Source organism: Lepidochelys kempii, chromosome 2, assembly GCF_965140285.1.
Source record: "Lepidochelys kempii isolate rLepKem1 chromosome 2, rLepKem1.hap1, whole genome shotgun sequence".
NCBI lineage: Eukaryota > Metazoa > Chordata > Testudines > Cheloniidae > Lepidochelys > Lepidochelys kempii.
In genome coordinates, this window is record NC_136381.1 from 67,533,914 (window position 1) to 67,556,477 (window position 22,564).

At 40.7% G+C, this 22,564-nt stretch overlaps 1 protein-coding gene across 2 annotated transcripts; it reads left to right on the forward strand.

Annotated features, from left to right (window-relative positions):
• Positions 1-22,322, forward strand: BPNT2 (3'(2'), 5'-bisphosphate nucleotidase 2). 2 transcript variants are annotated; one of them, XM_073331106.2, is made up of 5 exons: positions 1-627; positions 13,131-13,290; positions 13,542-13,637; positions 17,152-17,313; positions 18,778-22,322. In XM_073331106.2, exons 1-5 carry the CDS (start codon positions 232-234, stop codon positions 19,053-19,055), a joined length of 1,092 nt encoding a protein of 363 aa, XP_073187207.1. In that variant the 5' UTR covers positions 1-231; the 3' UTR covers positions 19,056-22,322. The 2 variants fall into 2 exon arrangements, with proteins under 2 accessions (XP_073187207.1, XP_073187208.1); XM_073331107.2 differs by lacking the exon at positions 17,152-17,313.
• The last annotated feature ends 242 nt before the right edge of the window (positions 22,323-22,564 follow it).

Genomic DNA, 22,564 nt, shown 5'->3' on the forward strand with positions numbered 1-22,564 from the left:
GCTCCGCTGCCTTTCACCTCTGCTCGCCGGGGAACGTGGAGCCGGGAGCCAGCTGAGCAGCGAGAGAGGCTGCCGCCGCCGCCGGGCTCCCCGGGGTTCCATGCGGGCGGGCGCTGCCCGCGGGCCGCTGCCGGGCTGGGTGCGGGGTGGGCGGGCCGCTATGGAACGCTGGTGAGCGCCCGCCTTCGGCCCCCGAGAGCCGGCTGCGCGCCCGCCCCGCCGCTCCCGGCCATGGCCCCCATGGGGATCCGCCTCTCCCCGCTGGGAGTGGCAGTGTTCTGTCTGCTGGGCCTCGGCGTCCTCTACCACCTCTACTCCGGCCTCCTGGCCGGCCGCCTCGCCCTCTTCATGCTGGGCGACCAGGCGGAGCGGGCCGGGGGCGGCCCCGACGTTCCTCCGGGCCCCGGGCCCGAGGGCACCGTGGACCTGCGGGAGCTGCTGGCCGTGTCCGTGCTGGCCGCCGTCAAGGGGGGTGAGGAGGTGAAGCGCGTCCGGGAAAGCAACGTCCTCAACGAGAAGGCGAAGGGCAAGACCCGCGAGGGGGCCGAAGAGAAGATGACCAGCGGGGACGTGCGGTCCAACCGCAAGATGTTCTACCTCTTCAAGAACACCTTCCCCAGCGTGCAGGTGGGTCCCACGCCCGCCCCCCGAGCCCCTGGTCAGCGCCCCCTTCCCTTAACCGAGTGAGCCGCGCGTCTCTCAAGCCCCCTCCGTATAGCTGAACACCAACCCCCCCCTCCCCTCCCTTTCGGGGAATCTCTTCCCTGGCACTTCCTCCTTATCCAACATACCTATCCCGAATCATAAATCACTTGAACCGGTAGCTCAGTATCCTGTAAGGGCAACTTTCTGTTTGGTTAAACTGGGTGGCCCCTGCAATACTTTGTCAAGTTATTCTCCGCCTTTTCCTTGCCAGGATCCTCTTAGGCTAAGGTCTGAGCTGCACCCAAGTTTTGTACCAGTATAACTCTTTCAGTTAGGGATGTGATTTTATGTTTTACAGTAATGGTTGTCTTAGTGTAATGTTGATCCCGGTTGTCATCTGCATAAATCCTGGGATGGACCTCTGGAGCTTAATGCATGAGCCTCAACTGCATGAGCTAAAAGACACATCTCTCTTGGCCAATGTAACAGGCTCATCAATCTCTAGTCACAAGAGTGACATACCAAGCAGGCCTGGGTTATCCTAGGCACAACCCATAGTGTAGATGCAGTTACAAAGGTGTCTTGTACAAGTATAGTTTATTCCCTTTCCTATGTGGGATTAGCTATACTAGTATGAGGTATCTTTATAGCAGTATAATTGCGTCCACGCTACAGGTTTATGTTGCTTGAACTACTTCAGTGCAGTTAAAGCAGCACAACTTTCTGGTGTAGAGAAGACCTTGGTAATACAGTATAAGAAGGGCAGGACACCTTGTTCTGATCCCCAGATTGAGAACCCATGTTTTATATAAATATAGTTGTACTGCAAACAGTAGGCACGTTAATATGAAACGTCCAGTTTTTATACATTCTGCCCCAAAGTGCTATAAAGGCTTTTGTCTCAGTAGGTTGAATGAAAAGAGGTATATTTCACATCTGAATTGCAGGGACTAGGGGTGGAGTTGGGAAATTAGTTATCACATCAAAATATGTAAGCAAACTTGTGTAAGGTAGTCCTACACACTACCTTACATGTGTTGTCATAGAATGATAAGAAATAGCCAGCATGGATATGTCAAGAACAAATCATCCCAAACCAACCTAATTCTTTGACAGGGTTATGGCCTAGTGGAGGATAGGGGGCTGGCTATAGACCTCATAGATTTTGATTTTTAGTAAGGCTTTTGACACTGTTTAACATGACATTCTCATAAGCAAACCAGGGAATGTGTTCTAGATGAAATTACTATATAGTGGTGCACTCACTAGTGGCTGAAAAGAGTCGTTATCCATCGTTGTCTGTCAAACTGGAAGGATGTATTTAGTGGCATCCTTTAGAGGTTTCTTCTTGGTTCAGTACTAATCAATATTTTCATTTAATGACTTGGATAGTGGAGTGGAGAGCATGCTTATAAAATTTGCTTACAACACCAAGCTGAGAGTTTGGAGGACACTTTGGAGGACAAGATTAGAAATCTAAACAACCTTAAGAACGTTAGAATAGCTGCAGCAACAGTCCATCTAGCCCAGTAGCCAGTCTTCCGATGGTGGACAGTGCCATATGCTTTAGAATGAATGAATGGAACAGTGCAATTATTGAGTGATCCATCACCTGTCCTTCAGTTCCAGCTTCTGGCAATCAGAGGTTTAGGGACACCCAGATCATGGGGTTGCATCCCTGACCATCTTAGGTCCATCAATGGCTGCTATTCATCACCCATGAATTTATCTAATTCTCTCTAGAGTCCAGTTATACCTTTTGGCCTTTTGGTTGGAGAGGTTGACTGTTGTGTGAAGAAGTACTTCCTTTTGTTTGTTTTAAACCTGCTGACTATTAATTTCATTGGGTGACCCCTGGTTCATGTGTTATGTGAAGGGGTAAATAACACTTCCTTTTTCACTTTCTCCACACCAGTCATGATTTTGTAGACATTTATAGTATCAACACCTTCAGTTGTCTCTTTTCTAAGCTGAACAGTCCCAGTCTTTTAAATCATTTTTGTTGTCCTTCTTTGTACTGTACTTTTTCCAATGACAAGATACCTTTTTTGAGGTGAGGCAACCGGAACTGCATGCAGTATTCCAGGTGAGGGCATGCCATAGATGTATACAGTAGCATTATGATATTTTCTGTTTTATCTATGAGTTTCCTAACATTCTGTTTGCTTTTTTGACTGCTGCTGCAACATGAGCAGATGTTTTTTAGAGATCTATCCACAGTGACTCCAAGAACTTTCTTGAGTGGTAACAGCTATTTTAGACCCCATCATTTTGTATGTATAGTTGGGATTATATTTTCCAATGTGCATTACTTTGTTGCCCAGTCACCCAGTTTAGTGAGATCCCTTTGTAACTCTTTGCAGTCAGCTTTGGATAAAATTAAAATGAGTAATTTTGTATTGTCTGCAGACTTCGCCACCTCACTGTTTACCCTTTTCCAGATCATTTATGAATATGTTTACCAGCACTGGTCCCAATACAGATCCTTGGGGGACCCCCACTATTTAATTCTCTCCACTATGAAAACTGACTATTTATTCCTACCTTTGTTTCTTATCTTTTAATCAGTTACTGATCCATGAGAGGACCTTCCCTCTTATCCCATGACAGCGTACTTTGCTTAAGAGCTTTGGAGTGGGACCTTACCAACGGCTTTCTGAAAGTCCAAGAACACTATATCATTTGAATCACCCTTGTCCACGTGCTGGTTGACAAAGAATTGTAATAGTCTCCTGTGACAACCTGTTTTTTGTTTTTGTTTAAAAACAAGTGTCTTTTATGGAAGCATTAGTTGCTACTACCCTCTGAGCTAAAGGTAATCTAAATTTCCATTATAAACCTCACTTTCTAATGCCACCAACTTTGACTGGTGAAACCAATTTGTTTGTAAATTAATATGCTCAAAATAAGTTAGGAGTAATATTTTTCTAGAGACCTTGAAAGTTGCTCCCCCTGGAAAATTACAGTAATACTGAAAAGGTAATGAAGGTTTTTGTTCTTTAAAGAAACTGTGACTGAGGGTATGTCAACACTTAAACTGCTACAGTGGCAAAGAAATAGATAGACACACTACAGCTGTGGAAACACTTATGCAGCAAATAACTTCTTGCATGAGTAACATTATGCAAGTGCCTGTGTGTTTGTGGCATCCCTTGCTGGGATATCTCCTTGTCAGTTAGCAAAGGACCAAATTTTGCAGCGAGGCAAGAAATATTGATATACCAAAATGATACACCTTTAATGCAAATAATTTTTGAGATCTGTTTTTATAGGTAGTCTCAAAGAAAATGTGAAAATGCCATTTTTGATATTTCTACTGGAAACAGTTCTTTCCAGAAGGCAGGAGATTTGACTATGTAGATAATGATTCTCTGCACCAAATTTTTCTCTTCTGTAGCTAACAAGTAACTCTTGTTTGGGTTCTTTATATGGATATAAGTGATGGTTCACTTGTTCAGTTAACCATGAAAAACCTGACTTTATTTTATGTGGATTTACACTTCCTTCATTAACTTGAAATAGTAATTCTCAGCATTATTAATAGGATGGATTGTGATCAAGTGTAACTAAAATGTTCAGTTTAATTGCTGTTGGTTAATACTTATGAAACAAAACTCAAAGATAATGTTTGTAAGAAACATTTAAAAAAAAAATAAGGCATTCACTACCTGGCATAAGTCAAGTATGCGCTGTTTTGGTTTTAGTTCTCTAAGGCTTCAGTCTTGCAAAGAGAAGCATTTGGGCCATCCCCTATGTGAAGCTTTGTTAAAGTCAGTGATTCCCTACATGGGTGCAGGAATAGGGGCTTAAATTAAGTTTGGTGTACACTGAAAACTTACACTGGCAAAGCTACATCTCTCAGGGGGTGTGAAAAGTCCACATCCATGAGAGATGTATCTATACCAACCTAATCTCCAATGTAGACCGTACTAGGCTGACAGAAAAATTCTTCCATTAACCTAGGTACCACCTCCTGGGGAGGTTGCTTAACTTCAGTAATGGGAGAACACCTCCCATTGCTGTAGTGAATGTGTACAATGAAACACTACAGTGGTGCGGATTAAGAGTAGGCATAGCCTCGGTCACAGTTTATTTAAAGAACAGAAACTTTATTACATTTTCAGCATTATTGTAATTTTCCAGTATTCAAAAATAGCTTAATTAGATAGTAGGAAATAGTGTTTGTCATTTGATCAAAGTAGACATACGAACCAATGAGCCACTGTATTCCCAGCGGTTCTGTCTACCCTGCACTACACTACTTTACATGCTTTTCTTCTTTGTAATGTTAACAGTCAGTACTTGAAGCAGAGTTTCTTGTTAAGACCTTGTTATCCATAAAAAAGGAAGAGTTAAACTTCCTTGTTATGGGATTTGAAATAAACATGGAAAGAGTCTTGGATTTCTGACACCTGTGATTTATAAATAAAAGCACTTGAAATCTGCAGGGGAGAGAAATCCATAGAAAATGTTGTACCTTTTTTTTTCCTCCTAGGAAAAAAATGTGCAGTGAGTCTCCATTATGTGCAGAATGGGGGAAAAGTCCACTGTTTATACAAGTTATTCTATTTGATGTCAGCTGGCTAAATTCACACCGTTTACACTAAGACTTCTTACAGCAAAGATAAATAGGAGCAAGGAGTAGCTTGTAATTTTTACTATATGCTACAATAAGCATGATCACCTTTTACTGAGGGTTATTCTTTAATATTTGTATTACAATGGGGCCTTTAGATGCTTCTCAGGACTGGTGCTCCCACGGCCTGGTTGCTATTCAGACATGAAGGCATGGTATGTCACAAAGGGCTTACTGTCGTAAAGCATTAAACATATGATGACATACAAACACTGCCTTAGAAGAGGGTTATTTAGGTTGTGAAGTCGCACACTCAAAAGTTAGAAAATGCCAGAATAACGGTTGCCAGTACAACTTTAATTCTGCCTCTTTGTGTTTATGCATTTTGATAGTATGTGATCATATAATTAGCAACCATATATTTTTCCACAGGACCTCTGCCTTTTGCAGTGTATTCACTGGCATGAATTCCTCCAGTATACCTCAAACCTTAGCTGTAGCCACCCTACTTCTGCAGTTATGGGCCTCATGTGAAAGGGGATGCAAATCATTGTCGAATTCTGACAGTTATACGTTGGGTTTTTTGGTTGTTCAGCCAAATGTTAACTAGAAAATGAGTTTGGTTTCATCCTATTTTTCCTTGTGACCTAGACAGAATGAAGGGAAGAAAAGCTCAGAAAGATGGTCCCAGTCAAGCAAGATTCTTAAGCACATGCCTAATTGCAAGCTTGTAACTAGTGCTATTGAAGCTAAACTTTAACTTGATTTCAATCCATAGAAATAAGGAACTGTTTCTTGTAAATTGCATCTGTATTGCCCACTTCCTTTTTTCTTAAGTTCCATGCCACAAAGCACTGTTTGCCACACACAAACTGTGAAACCCTTTCATTTTTATACTTGCCATATCCAAACCTGCTGTGCGTGGCAGCAAGTATCCTGAAAAGTGATTGTAAGAAGTAATTGGAGTTTAGTCTGAGACAGTAAATCATGCTTTTAATACCAGTTTGGCAATGAAAATATAAGTGTTAAGGAAGAAGTTTCAAAGAGCTAAATGCTATTAAAACCCTGACAGGCATTCCTTTGTCATCCTGTGAACTGTCACTGCACTGTGCAGAACAAGATGAGTACAACTCTCTGTGGGAAGAACTCTGTCCTTGTTTTGGGCAGTTACGTTGTTGCAATACTTTTGTGACATTGTCTCCTTTTTTGGCAATCTCCAGCAAGTACCTAAGTAGAACAGTGAGCTAAGATGTAAACCCAAAATTCCACTGACAGATATTGTCTGGGGATTTATGCAGGCCCTCTGCACTGAAGTGGATTTCCCATTTAATATATTTTCCTCAGTGAGTTTTAATTCAGGCCCTTAACATCCTCCTGGTGCAATGTGTTCTGTGATTATCTTTTCAAATGTATTTAAAACTATTTCAGTTGGTATTTTTATTTTAAATTTCCAGACAGAGACCTTTGAGACTGAATTCCTCTGTCCATAAATGAGGAACAGTGCAAGCTTCTGCATACTGTTTAGCCCATGTGCCTCAAATCTGATCTGATTGGGATGCCTTTAAGAAAGATGGTGGTTAACTCTCTATGCCCATCCAATCCTGTCCTGTCTGCTGAAACGTGCAGAGAAACGGCCAGCTAGAGTGGTGATTTTTTTGTGATGCGGACACTTGTTCACTAAGACGTGAACAGCAGCTATTAACTATTTTACATAGAACACTGACCTGCAGGAAATTTAGAACAAGAGTGAGTCCAGGTGACAGCGACAAAGACTGTTACACTCCTTAGGTACCTGTGAAGAAAGGTTGGGGGGAAATAAGGTTTATATTAATTAGAAACAAACTGAGATTAAACATGACTGAGACAAGGTCATGCCTTTGCTTAGAAACAGTTTCTTATCGCTGCAAGAATTTATCTACTTCATCATATATGGGAGTGGATTAGCTACTGCCATGAGAGCAGATCTGTGTTGTGAGTGAGGGGATAAATGTGCCATCTTCTCTGAGTTTTAAGGAGCCTTGGCAATGAGAGTGTGCACTTCAGGGAGCTCTGAACTGGGTCTTGCATTTATGTCCCCCATGGCTGGTAATCTGGAAGAAAACAGCAGTAATCTCAGTCGGAGCATAAAGTACCAGGATTCCCTCAACTCAGAGGCTTTGAGCCATGCTGTTTGTTTTATTTATTCCTGTCTCTAGCTGCTTCTATCTCCAGGTGTGTGACACACACACACACACGCCCCCAGCAACTTCTTTTGGCAAAGCAATTCTAGCATAATAGAGAATCTTTTGACTGTTTTGAGAGCGTTCATTCTAGCTTTAGGTGGTTAGTCCACGGATCTTGTTGGTTGATTTTCTGTTAGTGGACAAAGTTGGCATTCTTGTTGGTTTTGTTAATTTCAACAGGGGCTTTTGAAACTGTTGACCATAAAATCTTAAGTCCTCTGCAGTTCCTGTAAAGGGTGAATTGGAGTAAAAGTGTTAAGCATGATTTCTGCACATGTGCCTAATTGGTAAAGGCTGCCTATAAATTACAAGCAGGCAGTATTTGAATGAGTTAATCCGCAGTTTTAATGAAATAATAGTGGGATTTGTATTTGGGAGTGCTTACTTTACAGCTGGACATATTTATACTTCATATGCAGATAACTTTTTAAAATTATTTTAAAATTATCCTACTTAATTCCTAAAATTGTTTATGGAATTCCATATCGTGAAACTAAATTTTATCACTTGCAATCAATTCCTCACTCTTCTTTTTCAAAGTTTAGCATTATATGATGAGCTCATTGTATTTTGAACAAGGAAACAATTTCTTCCTTAGAAATACTGCATTTTCCATTAGCTGCAGTTGCTATCTTTTAAACTATAAACATGTATCTCCTTAAAAAGCTGCCAAAAGGATTTGACTATTCACATGCTTAATTACAATTATTTTTATATCTTCAATTTTCAGTATAATTGAGAGACTTCATAGGATATAGCTGTAGTTTTGCTTCCCAAACTGGAAAATGTCTTATTTAATGCACCTTTTCATGGACAACTGGCTAGCATTCCAAGCACGTTTGGGAGGAGGGTGGGTGATGTAAAAAAGACTTAATGAACTGTTGTTAAGGAATAGCCCAGCACAGGAAAATGAACCAGTGTGAGGTTCCTGTAATGCTTTAGGCAGGCTGGACTGTAGTTTGTTTGTTCAGATTACTGGATTCATCAGCATGGATTTTTTTTTTTAGTATGTTCATGACTTGTCTCTCAATCCCAGCTTTCTGTTTTGCCAACAAGTTATGAGAGAGAATGTCCTCAATATAAAGAACCAAGTGCTTAAGGCCTGGGAAGTCCCCTGTTGTACAGCTTTTTTGGGCCCAGATGTTTTGGTTGAATTTTCTGCTCGTACTTTTCCAGAATAAATTGCCTTCATACTTCATGAAATTCAGATAAACCACAAATTCATTTTAAAGTAGTTCTGAATTTGTGGGTTGCAATTAAGTTGCCTTTTTCATATAAGAAAATAATTGATAGTCATTCAAGAGTAGCCTATTTGCCTCTTATAGATGTGTTTAGAAAGCTGCAGGGAAGCGAGAAATTTGTATAGCTTTGTATAAATTTGTATAGAAGGCCGTTTTTTATGAGGAGTGACTTCCTTCAAACTCAGTCAGGAATGTTACTGAAGTTTCATGTTACAAAAGTCAGTTTTTGTTTGTTATAAAAGCCGATTTAATGAAGCTCTATATATTGCACATTGATTGTAACTTTATTACTAGCATTTAAGAACAAATTTGCAATGGCCATAATTCTGCTCCTACTCAGAATCTTGTACATGCAAATTATTTAGCTATCTAATTTTTTTCCCATGAAAAGAGAAGTTTTGAGGGCACCCAAACTATGGACATGACCTTGTATATGCAGATCAACAGCATGAAAGTTACCTAAACAGAGGTGGTTCCATTGATTCGATGGTTTTTGCTAAAACAGGAGTTCTGTCATTAAGGCATTTGGGGTCATAACAGTTTGAGACCTAAAGCAGGTCTCTAGGCAAAGTTTTTAAAATGGGCTAGGTTATATATTTGTATCGCTTTTGGCAGAACTTTAGAAATTAAAAAAATACAATCTGTAGATGAGCAAGTGGTGGTTTTTTTGGGGGATTGGAACTTGGGTCAAGCTATACCAAAGAACTCTGTAATTTTCCTTTGACATAGAAGAGTTTTGGTAGGTTTGGGGGGAAATCTTTTCTGCCAGTTTATCAGTATATAAAGCTATTTTTCAGGATGTGCCTTAATAAATTATTGCAAATTAGAAGTAAATTTAAAAGCTTGTGGCATGCTATCTGGCATAGCTAAAGATTGTTAGACAACTAGTGCTTTAACCCAGTTTATCTCTTTAATTGTAATGAATTGTAAGTGAGTCTTTGGTCAATGTTTAATCTTTGAAGGCCTTCTATTAAGAGCACATTTGTGGAAAGTAAATGTCACACAAAGGAAAAACTTTCTAGCACCTTTCATTAATTAGCCCAGGGTTTCCCAGACTTTCAGAGTTGCTGACCCTCTTCCAGACTAACATGATTTGCAGACCCCCTTATTTAGCCAACACCTCTAACCCTAATCAAGAGGAGGAAAGAATATGTAGCTGCCAACATGTAGAAATTAATTTGAAGTTTGTTGTTTTTTGTCACCACCATTAAAGAGAAATCTTTAATGCTGCAGAGACACACAAACCAATATTGGAATAAAAACTTTAAAGGCTTATCCAACTAAAGCCGGACGTTAATCCTTCAGAGAGAGCCAAAATCTGCAGCATTCATGGTTAGACAGTCAGTTGCAGTGGTGTTTGCAACCCTGTAGATGTTTTGGTCCCAGGATATTGGAGAGACAAGGTGGGTGAGGTAATATCTTTTATTGGAACAAATGCTTGTTGACACTGTGTGTCCAGTTGCATCACAACTCTCTCCCACAGTTCACTGTCTTAAATTGTGTGGGGCTTATTTTTAAGACCTGTTTCTTCTTTATTCATTAGTTATACCCACAAATTTGTGTGATGATCTGTGAAGTGGGCAAGAATCCATTATGGGTGAGGGTGTCCAATAAAATTCTACAGTGCAACGATGAGTGACAGCATCTTTTTTATGGAGGTGCATCTTTTACAAATTACAAGTCCTTATGTGACACTGTATAGAACAGGGGTCTCAAACATGCATCCCGCAGGGTTATTTTCTGCGGCCCGCTAGCTCCCCGTACCCCCCCCCAGCGTTTACGTAAAGCGGCTCCAGCCCAGCCCAGCACACACCAGGGGCAAGGGCAAGCTCCTGGCCTGCCTGCCCTGCCCCCGCTCCATTCCAGGAAGCGGCCGGGATCTGGGGGGGGAGGGGGGGACACATGGGTCTGTGTGTTGCCTTGGCTGCGCCTCCAGGTACCTCCTCCAAAGCTCCCATTGGCCGCGATTCCCTGTTTCCAGCCAATGGGAGCTGCAGGGGGCAGTGCCTGGAGGCGCGGCCAGAGCAACACACAGACCCCTGTGCCGCCCTCCTCTCTCCCCCTCCCCTCCCTTCCCCCTGGTTCCAGCCACTTCCCGGAGCAGCGCGGGGGCAGGGCAGGCAGGCAGGGAGCCTGCCCTGCCCCCGGTGCACGCTGGGCTGGAGCCTACCCCCCAAACCCTTCCTGCAGCCGAACCTCCGGCCGCACCCCTCCTGTGGCTGCACCCCAACCCCCTGCCCTGAGCCCCCTGCTGCACCCTGCACCCCTCCTGCACCTCCTGGGGGCAGGGAGGGGGTGGAGTTGGGGTGGGGTTTTTGGGGAAGGGGTTGGAATGGGGGCGGAGCCAGGGCAGCAGGGGTTGAAGGGGTCAGTGATGCAGCCCTCAGGCCAATGTACTAGTCGTCATGTGGCCCTCATGGTCATTTGAGTTTGAGACCCCTGGTATAGAAAGAAAGATGACCATGTGTACACTAAAATGTCACCACCATTGCACAGGTATGATAAATCTTATACAAAGTATGTCTTGAAGGTATCAATGGATAAGTTATAATCTGCTATGTATTATTATCCTATTTAAATCCATGTATTGGTGTATCTGAAGTTATGAATATTTGCTATGTGTTTGTATCTTACACCTGTTGTGTTTCTGGGTGACACCTGCAAAACAGATTTACATCAAGGCTAACCAGCCTGGTTGATGGCCCATTAAGGGCAATCAGCTCTTCCAGGGCCCCTTCCCAAGGTTTGTTCAGGTAGCATGTAGGCAGTGAATGCCTCATAAAACAGCAAGGGACATGTGACCCAAGACTCCATGTTTGTGCCAGTAACTTTCAATGCACCTAAAAGAGAGAAATTGCAGACTGTGACATCATTCTTGGTCTTCTTCCTGATCCACATCTCTAGACTATGGTTTCTAGCAAAGGGAAGCTTTGAACAAAGGACTGATGACCCCCAATATTTATGATGACACAGAGAGACTTATTGCAAGCTAACAGATTTAACATCATGCTATTATCCTGATGTACAAACTCTGAAATCAACTGTAATGTATATGATTCCGTTTAACCTCTCAGTAACTCCCTTCCTTTTTTTATATATTAATAAACCTTTCATTTTTAGTTGCTAAAGGATTGGCTATCAGTTTGATTTTTGGGTAAGATCTGAAGTACATTTTGATTTGAGGTGTTTCTGATTCTTTGGAATTGGAAGAACCTAATATGTGATTTCTGATTTTAATAAACCATTTGTCACATAAGTCTGGTTTGTCTTGGTGGTGAATGAGGGTTAGAGGGCCCGAAGGGGACTGTCTGTGGCTTTACAATAACTAGTATAGTATTTTGGAAGCACACATTTGTTACTGGCTTGCTGAAATCTTATGTCAGTTGTGACACCGGGCCAAAAAGGGTTAAGCAACCAGCGGGCTACATGACCCAAACTCAACCTTTAGAGAGTACTAAAAGGTATTTAAATGGTAATTAGGGCCATTCCATGTTAGATAGACTAGAGCAGTGGTTCTCAACCGCCGTGGGTATGCAGAGGTCTTCTGGGGGTACATCAACTCATCTAAATATTGGCCTAGTTTTACAACAGGCTACATAAAAAGCACTAGCAAAGTTGGTACAAACTAAAATGTTATACGACTTGTTTATACTGCTCTATATATTATACATTGAAATGTAAGTACAATATTTGTATTCCAATTGGTTTATTTTATAATTATATGGTAAAAATGAGAAAGTAAGCAATTTTTCAGTAATAGTGTTCCGGGTAGTCTGGGTAGCACATCTCAACCACTGCTCAAATTACTAGACAGCACTTCCTTCCCAGAGCCAGGATTCCTGCTCTACTGCATTCTTTAGTTGTCCAGCAAATATTTATGTAATCCCCAGAAGTGTATGCGTCGATTCTTCATCTAGTGATTGGTCCATCTATAGGATAACTTGCTCCAGTTATCCTTAAGTGGTGAAGTCTGTGCTGTGGAGCTGAAGGTGTGGAATTCCAGCCCTGCTGTGACCCTTGTGGGAGGTCTTTGTGACTGCTCATGATGGAATTTTGTGGCTGCAGTTTACTTTATTTTTAAAAAAATGTGATTTATTTAATTCACACAGCAACAGTAATATCCTTAATAACAGGGTTTATAGTTAAACTCCATGATCTGGAAATATGGATAGCTTGTAGCAAAATACAGGAGTTCTAAGGTTTGGTCACCTGTCATGTATTCAGTTTTGCACATGGGCAAATCTGAAGGTTCAGAGGTATGATTTGGTCTCCAAACTCATTAAATGTTTTGGGATTTCCCCCTCCCCCCACCCACGTTGAGTTAGAAATGAAATTCCTCAAGGAGAAGGGGAAGGCTGTTAATTGCCATTATGTGCACAAATATTTGATAGATCATCCTGGTACAACACTCTGGGTTAATGTCTGTTTGTATCATTTTTAACATAGATAAATACCGAAGAACACGTTGATCCACCTGATAAGGAGACAGTTTTCTGGGATCGCAGTATTCCTGAAGACATAAAGGAAAAAATACAGCCTAAAAAGGTCCCAGCAGAAAGTGTGACAGTGTGGATTGATCCATTAGACGCTACACATGAATATACAGGTAACTGCTTTTTATTTTTTAAACTGAGCCAAATATTTAATTCTGATTCTTTCCCCTTTAGATAGGAGACAAAAATGAAATGTATTTTCAAGATAAATTTTATACAAGAGTTGTTGCTTATTAGAGCTGTTGTCATTTTGCAGGTAGATATCTTGGTCTTTTTTTTTTTTTTTGTGCTTTTAACCTATATGATGATGAGCTAATTAATTTGTCTAATTCCTTGGTCCCTCCCCCCTCCTCCCCACCCTTAGAGGATCTTCGACAGTATGTCACTACTATGGTGTGCGTGGCTGTGAATGGTGAACCGGTGGTAGGAGTCATACACAAGCCCTTCTCAGCATATACAGGTATCAGTATGCACGTCTCACTCTCTGTTTCTGCCATTTTCACTGATGTACAGTTAAAGTTTTACATTTGCGGGAGAATCTGTAGTTATAAATGGATACAATAGTACTTAATACAGGAAAACAAAAATGTGTCATTACTTATTTATATTGTGGTAACGTCCAGAGTCCTTAAGATTGGGGCACCCACAAAACACAGGAAAAGGTGGTCTTTGTGGGGCAGAAGAATGGTACATGGAAGAAACATAAACCAAAAATAGAGTGGTTGATGAAGCTCTTTCATTGAAACATTAAGAATAATCTCTTTAAAAAAAAAAAAAAAAAAAACAAAAAAAACACAAAAAAAAACACTGCATATGTAGGCCTCTATTCTATCACCCTTCTACTGAGTGGCCCCTTGCTCACACAAGCAGTCTCATTGAAGTCCATACGAGTGCTCCCACGAGCAAATTATTTTTTATCATGAGTAAGGGTAGCAAAATCAGGACCTTAATGACTAGGGGTACCCACAGAAATTTTTCCTATCAGGCCCGCTATGGCCTCAGCACCTCACCCGTCAAAGTCTGTGCCTTCCGAACCGGCCTCTCCAGGTCCAGTGTCCTGATGCTTTTTGGGATTACCTGAGATGACTGTGGTGAATCACTACCACCAGCTCACAGCAGGAGGGAACCCTGTCTGTGCTCACCCAGGGAAAACACTCCCAAGCCACCTGCTGCTGGCAACATAGGTGCTCTGTTCTGAGTGCCCAGAGCCCCGCTCTGTCCCAGTGCAGGCTAGCAGTTTACGCATCCCACTCTGTTACATTTAAGTGCCCAGTCCCTTATCTTCTGGACGCCCGCAACATACACCAGTTCACTGCTTCCAGAAAAGCTATGCATCCCAGTTCACTGGTTTCACCTTAGTTCAACGCACTTCTTAGCACAGGATGTTTAGGGCTTGTCTACACATTTTTATAGCGCTCAACTTGCTGGTTCAGGGATGTGAAAAACCACCCCTCTGCGCTCAGCAAGTCTGAGCGCTTTAAAGCGCTGGTGTAGACAGGCTCTGAGCACTGAGAGCCGCGCTCCCAGTGCTCTGAGCTAATCCCCTTATGGAGGTGGCTTACCAGGAGCACTGGAAGAGCGCTCTCGGGCGCGACCTCACTCGCACTTCAAAGCGATGACGCGGGAGTGTTCCCACGGCAGCGCTTTGATGTTTCCAGTGTAGCCATGCCCTTAGACAGGTTTGTAGTAAAACCACATTGAAGTTTATTTAACAGAGCTTGCAGGTAAAAGAAAAACATAAGACACACTCTAATAGCCTATACTTAGTCACACATGACTTTCCTGTCTAGTAAGGTATTTCTCACCTAAAGGTTAGTCCTTGCAGCGCTTGTTCACTCCAAAGACATGCCCCACCCCAAGCACAGCAGTTGCAATGCCACTCACTCAGTTTTGGCCCTGCAGTCTCTCCATCATGATGGCCAAACCTGAATGGGCAGTGGGGTAGCCAGCACTGCTCTTCCTCACCACAGCCCATGGTATGCACCCTGCGTAATGTGCGTCTGACTTCAGGAACCACTGTTAATAACGGCTATGCATCCATCTTTCACAGTTGTTTTAAACACAAGACTTTCTGGGGGGCGGGAAATCTGTGTATTCCAAACAAGCAGCACTCTCATACAGAATCTCTTGAGTCTGTTGAAGCACTGATGAGGATGGATGCGAGTTTAAACATACACATTCGTAGATACTGAGGTCAGAAGGGACCATTATGATCGTCTAGTCTGACCGCCTGCACAACGCAGGCCACAGAATTTCACCCACCCACTCCTGCGAAAAATCCCTCACCTATGAGGACTTCAATAGCTCAGACATATCGTGGTTTAAAGACTTCAGGGAGCAGAGAATCCTCCAGCAAGTGACCCGTCCCCATGCTACAGAGGAAGGCGAAAAACTTCCAGGGTCTCTTCCAATCTGCCCTGGAGGAAAATTCCTTCCCGACCCCAAATATGGCAATCCGCTAAACCCTGAGCATATGGCAAGATTCACCTGCCAGATACTACAGAAAATTCTTTCCTGGGTAACTCAGATCCCACCCCATCTAATATCCCATCACAGGCCATTAGGCGTATTTACCATGAATATTTAATTACTAGAATCAAGTTATCCCATCATACTATCTCCTCCATAAACATTCAAGGACAGGGTATTGCCAGTAACTTCTGAAAGGCTTAAACAACAAATCCAGTGTTGAGTATATTTGAAGGAAATGTATGTTATATTCCTGGATAGTTAAAACAGAGGCTGATAACATGTTTCCCTTTCCCCTTAGGCCATACTGACCTCTAGAGTCCAGAGCAGTTATGTAATAAATGAACTAGGTTTTCTACCTGTTAGAATATTCAATGTTGTGATTTTTTTTTTCCCCACCTAAGTATTACATTCTTTAAATGCTAACTTTAATTCCAGTTTATCATTAGGACTTTATCTTCACATTTTATATGCATCTTGGCTTTTTCTGAAGCACCTGCCGCACCTATTATTGGAGAGCTGATTTTCTTTCCAACAAAAATTCTGTCATCGTAACTGGGAATTTGCCATAGTCGTTCTTTTAAAAAAAGGAATCTGCAAGGATAGCCCATCAGAAATCTTCAGGAATGACATCCAAATAGGATTTTTTTTTTTTTTTAAATGTAAAAATATAGTTAGTTCTATTACCCTTCTCAACCCCTAATCTTGAGTAACTTTCCAAACTGGAAATGCCATAACCTTTTGTTTTGTCATGATCCTGCTCTACCACATAAATATAAATCAATAAGGGAGAGCGATATTTAAAGATTACAGGTTAGTTCAGTCTCTGCCCACATAGTGTCAGCCTCTCTACTATGCTGAAATCACCAGCTAGAACACCAAATAAATGTCACATTGTAATGGCTTTTGGACACAGCCTGTCAAGGGGTGATTTTTTTTGAACCAATGATCTAGAAGCAGAAGGCTATGCATCCTGAATTCAGTCTTCTGAATGAATCCGTGTTTTCTGAAAATAAACATGTTCATATTCTTCTCTCTTGATCTGAAAGATGACAGTATTTTGTTGACTGATGGGAAGGAAATAAAAGGTAAAATTTCACTATCTATTTGAAATATAGTCAATTTAGAAGAATGAGCTAAAGGAATTTCAGGTAATATCATCTACATTACATCTGCCCCTGAATCTCCCTGTGAATTTTACAATCACATTTTTTCCAGGTTTACAATATGTTACTTATTATGAAAGATTACAGTTGAACTTAACACATGAAGTGTTCTAAAATGCACTAAGTACACAAATTCCAAAAAGAAATTTTTGTTTCCCATGAATTCTATTCTAGTAATCTTATGTGTTTTCTTCTAACAATAATGGCGGGGGGAATCCGGCAGAAGCACTAGTTTTTTGTTTTTTTGTTTTTTTTTTTAAGTTAGCATCTCTTTAATTGTATCTCTAAAAGAGCAGATGTCTCCAAAACCCACTAATGGAATGTATGTTTCTTTTGTAGCGTGGGCAATGGTTGATGGCGGGTCAAATGTAAAAGCTCGTTCCTCCTACAGTGAGAGAACTCCAAGAATTATTGTGTCCCGCTCTCATGCAGGAAAAGTAGAGCAGGTTGCTCGGCAAACATTTGGAAATAAAACTGTGATCATCCCAGCAGGTGGAGCAGGTTTGTTACCTTTAAGCATCCCAGACACTTTATTGCTTGTGGATTACTTGGTAAGGAAACAGTTATTAAACCGGAGAAGTGACAAAAACAAGGAATTTGCAGCAGAAGTACTGTATTTCATGCACCTAGAACCCAAATTTAAACCTATTTCAGATTGCGGGATGGGAATTGAGTGAGTGACTGACTGAAAGCACTGTTGTTATAGTTGGCAGGAAAAGGAGTCCGTACCCATACATTAGGCCCAACATGAAACAAGAAGAGAGTACGGGGTACATTGAGAGAGGAGCATTTTGGGTGACGTTTGCTCTATCCCGAATGTTAGAAAAGATCAGAGTGAAACTGGCTGCTATGTTAAGAAAAGGCTGATCATCATGAACAGAAACAGGAGTTGTTGCACTGTTTTACTGGCGTGAGAGAACAATAAAAAGATCGTATAATTTCAGATATAGAAGCTGAAAATTTTAAGAAAAGAGTTCAGTGATTTAAGAATCTAATAGTCAGTCCCAGGAGTGATCTTACTACAAGCAAGCAAATTGGTTGGAGGGTTTTTTATATTAAATGTCTTGGCAAAATTGGTTCATGGTATAAGTGGAGTGTGCCTATATGAAGGGGAAGCACAAATGTGAAGTAATTACTCACTTCAGCATACTGCAAAATGCAGGTAATTTCTGCATTTCACAAAAGGGCATCTTCTAATTTCTTTGTATGGACAGCTATATCTGGTTTGGGGTTTTGTTCTTTTTTTAGAAAAGATGCACTTAATATCTCATGTTGATTAGCAGTCATGGGTAAGAGAATGAGTCTAAAGAAGTCAGGTTATGGTTAGCAGGAGAGATGAAAGTTTAATTGACAAAGCAAATATTCCATTCCAGTTGGCAGCATATAAAAAGAGGGAGAGGTTTAGCATGAATGAAGAGGATGAACTGTACTGTGAAATGAGTGAGTAGGGAGCTTTTGTAAAGAATGAAGTCAGTCAATAAAACGAAATCTGATTACATGCAAAGATTTTTATGAACTGGAAATATGTTTGATACGCATGCCAGCTAGAATTAACAAAACATTTGAGATTAACATTTGAGAGAGAAGTGGAGATAAGCGATACAATTGTGGCAAAGCAAACAAGCCCAAGAGTAAAACACGATCATTTAGTTAAACGCATACACAGTCTGATTCTGTTGATGCGTCTATGTATCTATCAAACCAGTAGAGGATGGTGCAAAGGAAATAATGATGGTCAAAATGGGTTGTTTCAAGTGTGACATGTAGAGGAAAAATCTTGATTTCAGCACCTTGCAGGAAGTGTAACAGAAGGTGAAGGTTTCTGCTGCATGCACCGTTACATTCTCAACTAACACGACATGGTTAACCAAATCATTTTTGTAATTGCTAATAAATGCCATTGTTTTGTGATGAATTAGGAAAGTTGACGTTTCATTAACTGGTGTTACCTTTCTAATCTTCTAGGCTATAAAGTTTTAGCCCTCCTTGATGTGCCTGACAAGAAACAAGAAAAAGCTGATGTATATATTCATGTGACGTACATCAAAAAATGGGATATATGCGCCGGGAATGCCGTGCTGAAAGCATTGGGTGGTCACATGACTACCCTGACTGGTGAAGAAATCAGTTATACTGGTTCAGATGGCAATGAAGGGGGACTCCTAGCCAGTATCAATGTGAATCATCAAGCTTTGGTTGACAAACTCCCAGATCTGGAGAAGGCATCACATAAACAAACATAACTGCTGAGGAGTACACAAATGTTTCTGCAGCCTCGAAATGTTCAGCCTAAGGAAACGGGCGTGAGAAGAGCCTTCTGGGGACTAGGCACTGAGAGCCAAGGCCACTCAGTGTTTTCTGGGGGACTACATATAGCATCGGGCTTCTTCATTGGTGGTAGTTACAAATTCAGAATTAGGAAGGTGACTGAACTGTCCCATGCCATCTTTTATCTTTTGAGACTTTTCCATACAGTTATACTCAAGGTGCACATACAGTATATATTTGTGAATATAGGCAAACTAAAAGAAAATCCAAATGGGTACTTAGATTATTATAAGTGGTACTTTTCATACGGATTCTTGGAACACATCACATTGTTACAGTATTGTAGCTGCTCCATCTTGAATTTAGTAGAAGAAAGGATTGATTTTATGTAGTCACTTGATAACCCTGTAATCCATCTAGTAGGAAACCTATGACCATGTGTTCCATATTCCCTTGGATAAAAAGCACAAGTTGCATACACATTTGTGTCTGCTTTCAACAGTTCTTCTGACAGAACAGTATTTTTGAATGATCAGACATGTTCTGAACTAGTTTGCTGATATTTTTTTCTGAAAACTTAAACCAGTTTAATTCACATGAGAAAATCATGAATATTGGTGGTTTATTAATCAGTGTAATTATTTCTGTATATCTTTTTAAAAGAAAATTAGTGATTCCTTGTATGGGTTTTTAACAAACTCTTGTCCTTGATTTCCATTTGCAATGTTAAAGGTGCATGCTAGATTTTTATCTAATGTGAGATTAGTTCAATGTTTGTCCCTGTAGAAGCAGCCTCCTTTCCTTTAATGTCTTTTTGTTCACTAAGTTGCTAGACAACACATATGACAGTGTTGTTGGCAACAGTAAGTAGGTGGTTTAGCGTACACTATAGATTTAAACTAGCAGTTTTTTAGAATTCCAAAATTAACTTGCTGGCTTCTTAAAGGTTGTCTTGTATGAATTCCCTTCAAAAGATGTACTCTTTCCTTCTTTGCTGTAAGCACTCTAATTCTGAACAGTCTGTGGCCACATGTTCACCATGGAATTTAGCTCTGCATTAAATTACAACATTTTCCCATAACCCAAAATGGGGTTGGGAAATTTTTGGGGACCTGTGGCATTGATGTACCTCAGTTTGAAGTAGGGCACTTTTTAATTAATTCCACTTCCAAGTTTTAGCCCAGTTCATATGGGACAAAACACTAGTCCATTGAGGTCCGATAACAAATAGCTGCACCACTAAATTATGTGGGTCTTTCTCTTCTGAAAATGTAACTGTCTAACTGGGAGTTGTCTTAGGGAGGCGGAAGAATAATATTTAATAAAGCAAGTTTAAAATATACTTTTTTCTTTTTAGTACCTGTGGGTAAGTGTCTAGCTTTCTTGAGAAGATGAAAAGTTTCATTTAAACACAAATCTTTTTTTTTTTCCGTTCTAAGTTTATTCAATACAAGTATAGGCCATTTATGCAAAATTTATATTCCCCTGGTAAAAATTTTAATCTTCACTCCAATTATCCATGTGGTAAAAGGAGGGTGACACTGCCTACAAAATAACTTTATAATTCTTCTTAAATCAAGAGCTTAAATACATCAATGACTTTCTTATTTTGCGAAATAAAACAAATTTGCTCCTTTTCAGTGGGCAGATTTATTCTGGACAATTAAACTTCACTGAAGAACTAAAGTCAGTGATTTAACAAGGCTTCAGTAAGATTATTTTGCAGGAGCACAATGCATTTTTTTTTTTTCCCCCTTCTGGCTACTTTAAAACTACTTGAGGCCTGATTAAAAAGATAGCTCTTTTACTACTAATTAAGGAATGGGTTAATTTTAATCCTAGAAATAGCCGTAGTTAGCATATAAGTAAAAGCTGAATGCATCATAGAGATAGGGCATAAGGTGTTAAGTGATATTAAGGCAAAGATTTATTTTGAAGGTTTGGATTGGAAGACCATGTAAACTTTTCCAAGTAAGTATGTGACTACCTCTTTCTTTGGGGCTGATTCCGCCAACCCTACTTACATAGAGCTAGATTGTGGACAGACTACATGCCAATGCAAGGAAGTAAGAAGGGATAATAGCTCCCCTTACATCCCTACATAGGGAGTAAATGGGGATATTCACCTGCTTAATCTCTCCCCACAGCAGGTGACCAGGGAATGGGCAAAGCTATGGCTCCACTCCCCTACTTGCTGGCCACAGCAGCTAGCCTTGAGTCAGTAAGACTGTTATTTGCTTACAGTTACTGCATCCTTAGGTGTTTGGCTGCATCAGGTCCAGAGTATTCAACATACTGCAGGATCAAGCCCTTATTGTGGGTATAGGCCAGCCATAAATTACTATCTCCAAGGCCTAGGGAGGAGGCCATGGAGGAATTGTGATTCAGAGGCATGCCTGAGTCATAGTACCTCCTGGTGCTGCCTGAGTTGGTGCAGCTTTCACACCACCTCTCATGCAGGGCTATGCATAGAGTCTCACAATCTAGCCCAAAGAGGCATCCCCTTGAAGTTGGCAGAATTGGGCCCTTGGTTGACATCAAGCTTTCTGATGTTCTCATATTAGAAAAATGTAACTTTTTTGCACAGATGAGCTAGTATTTAAAAGTACTTTAAACAGTGCACATCTGGGTTATTTGTGATAAAACTACTATCCATTTTACCATGATTGTGCTGTGTTCCTAAACATGGTATTAGCCCAGCTTGGATATAACACAGTCTGGCCTTGCCCATGTGGTAGGGACTAAATCATGTGTTCAGCATGGTAAAGGATCATTCTGTAACATTGTCCTCCACAAGGCCTGGAGCACAGGTCCTTACTTTGGTTACAATCCTTTGGTGTCTTCCACATAAACCAAACCCTATTGTACAATGGCAGTACAATATTTAGGCATGCTGCTGAAACATAACATTTACAGTGCAGCTGGGGTCTACAATAGTACCTCTTCTATAAATTTGTAATGTAAAACTTTTATCATAGCTACTAAAAGGGAAGCCCAGGATAATGTTTTATTTTTGGCACTGGTTTATATTTTAACTTGATATTTCAACCAATGTTCTAGGGCTTTAGAGTACCTTGATTTGTAATACGCTTCGTTTTGATCAGAACCATAGTTCACAGTAAAAGGTGGCGTCGATGCTACATAGCACTGTATCAAAAGTTCTAATTTGCATTCCTTGAATGCCAAATATTTCTGAATAAACAAACATGGAAATAAAAGGGTTGAATATTGTACTTACAAAATGGCTTTTGGTTTAACATATTTTTTATGATATAAAAGTTAATGTACGGAGGGTTTGTTCTTAAACCCACTGCTTTCATAGATTTTAATATCTATTTGATGGTTATAATAAATTGGCTCAGGGGAGATGTGGGTTTTTTTTGTTTGTTAATTTTGAAAGCAAGTTGGGGAAACCATTTAGAGAAGCTGACCAATGGCGGAGTAGGGGAAACAGTTACTTAGATTAATCTTTTGGTTACTTATT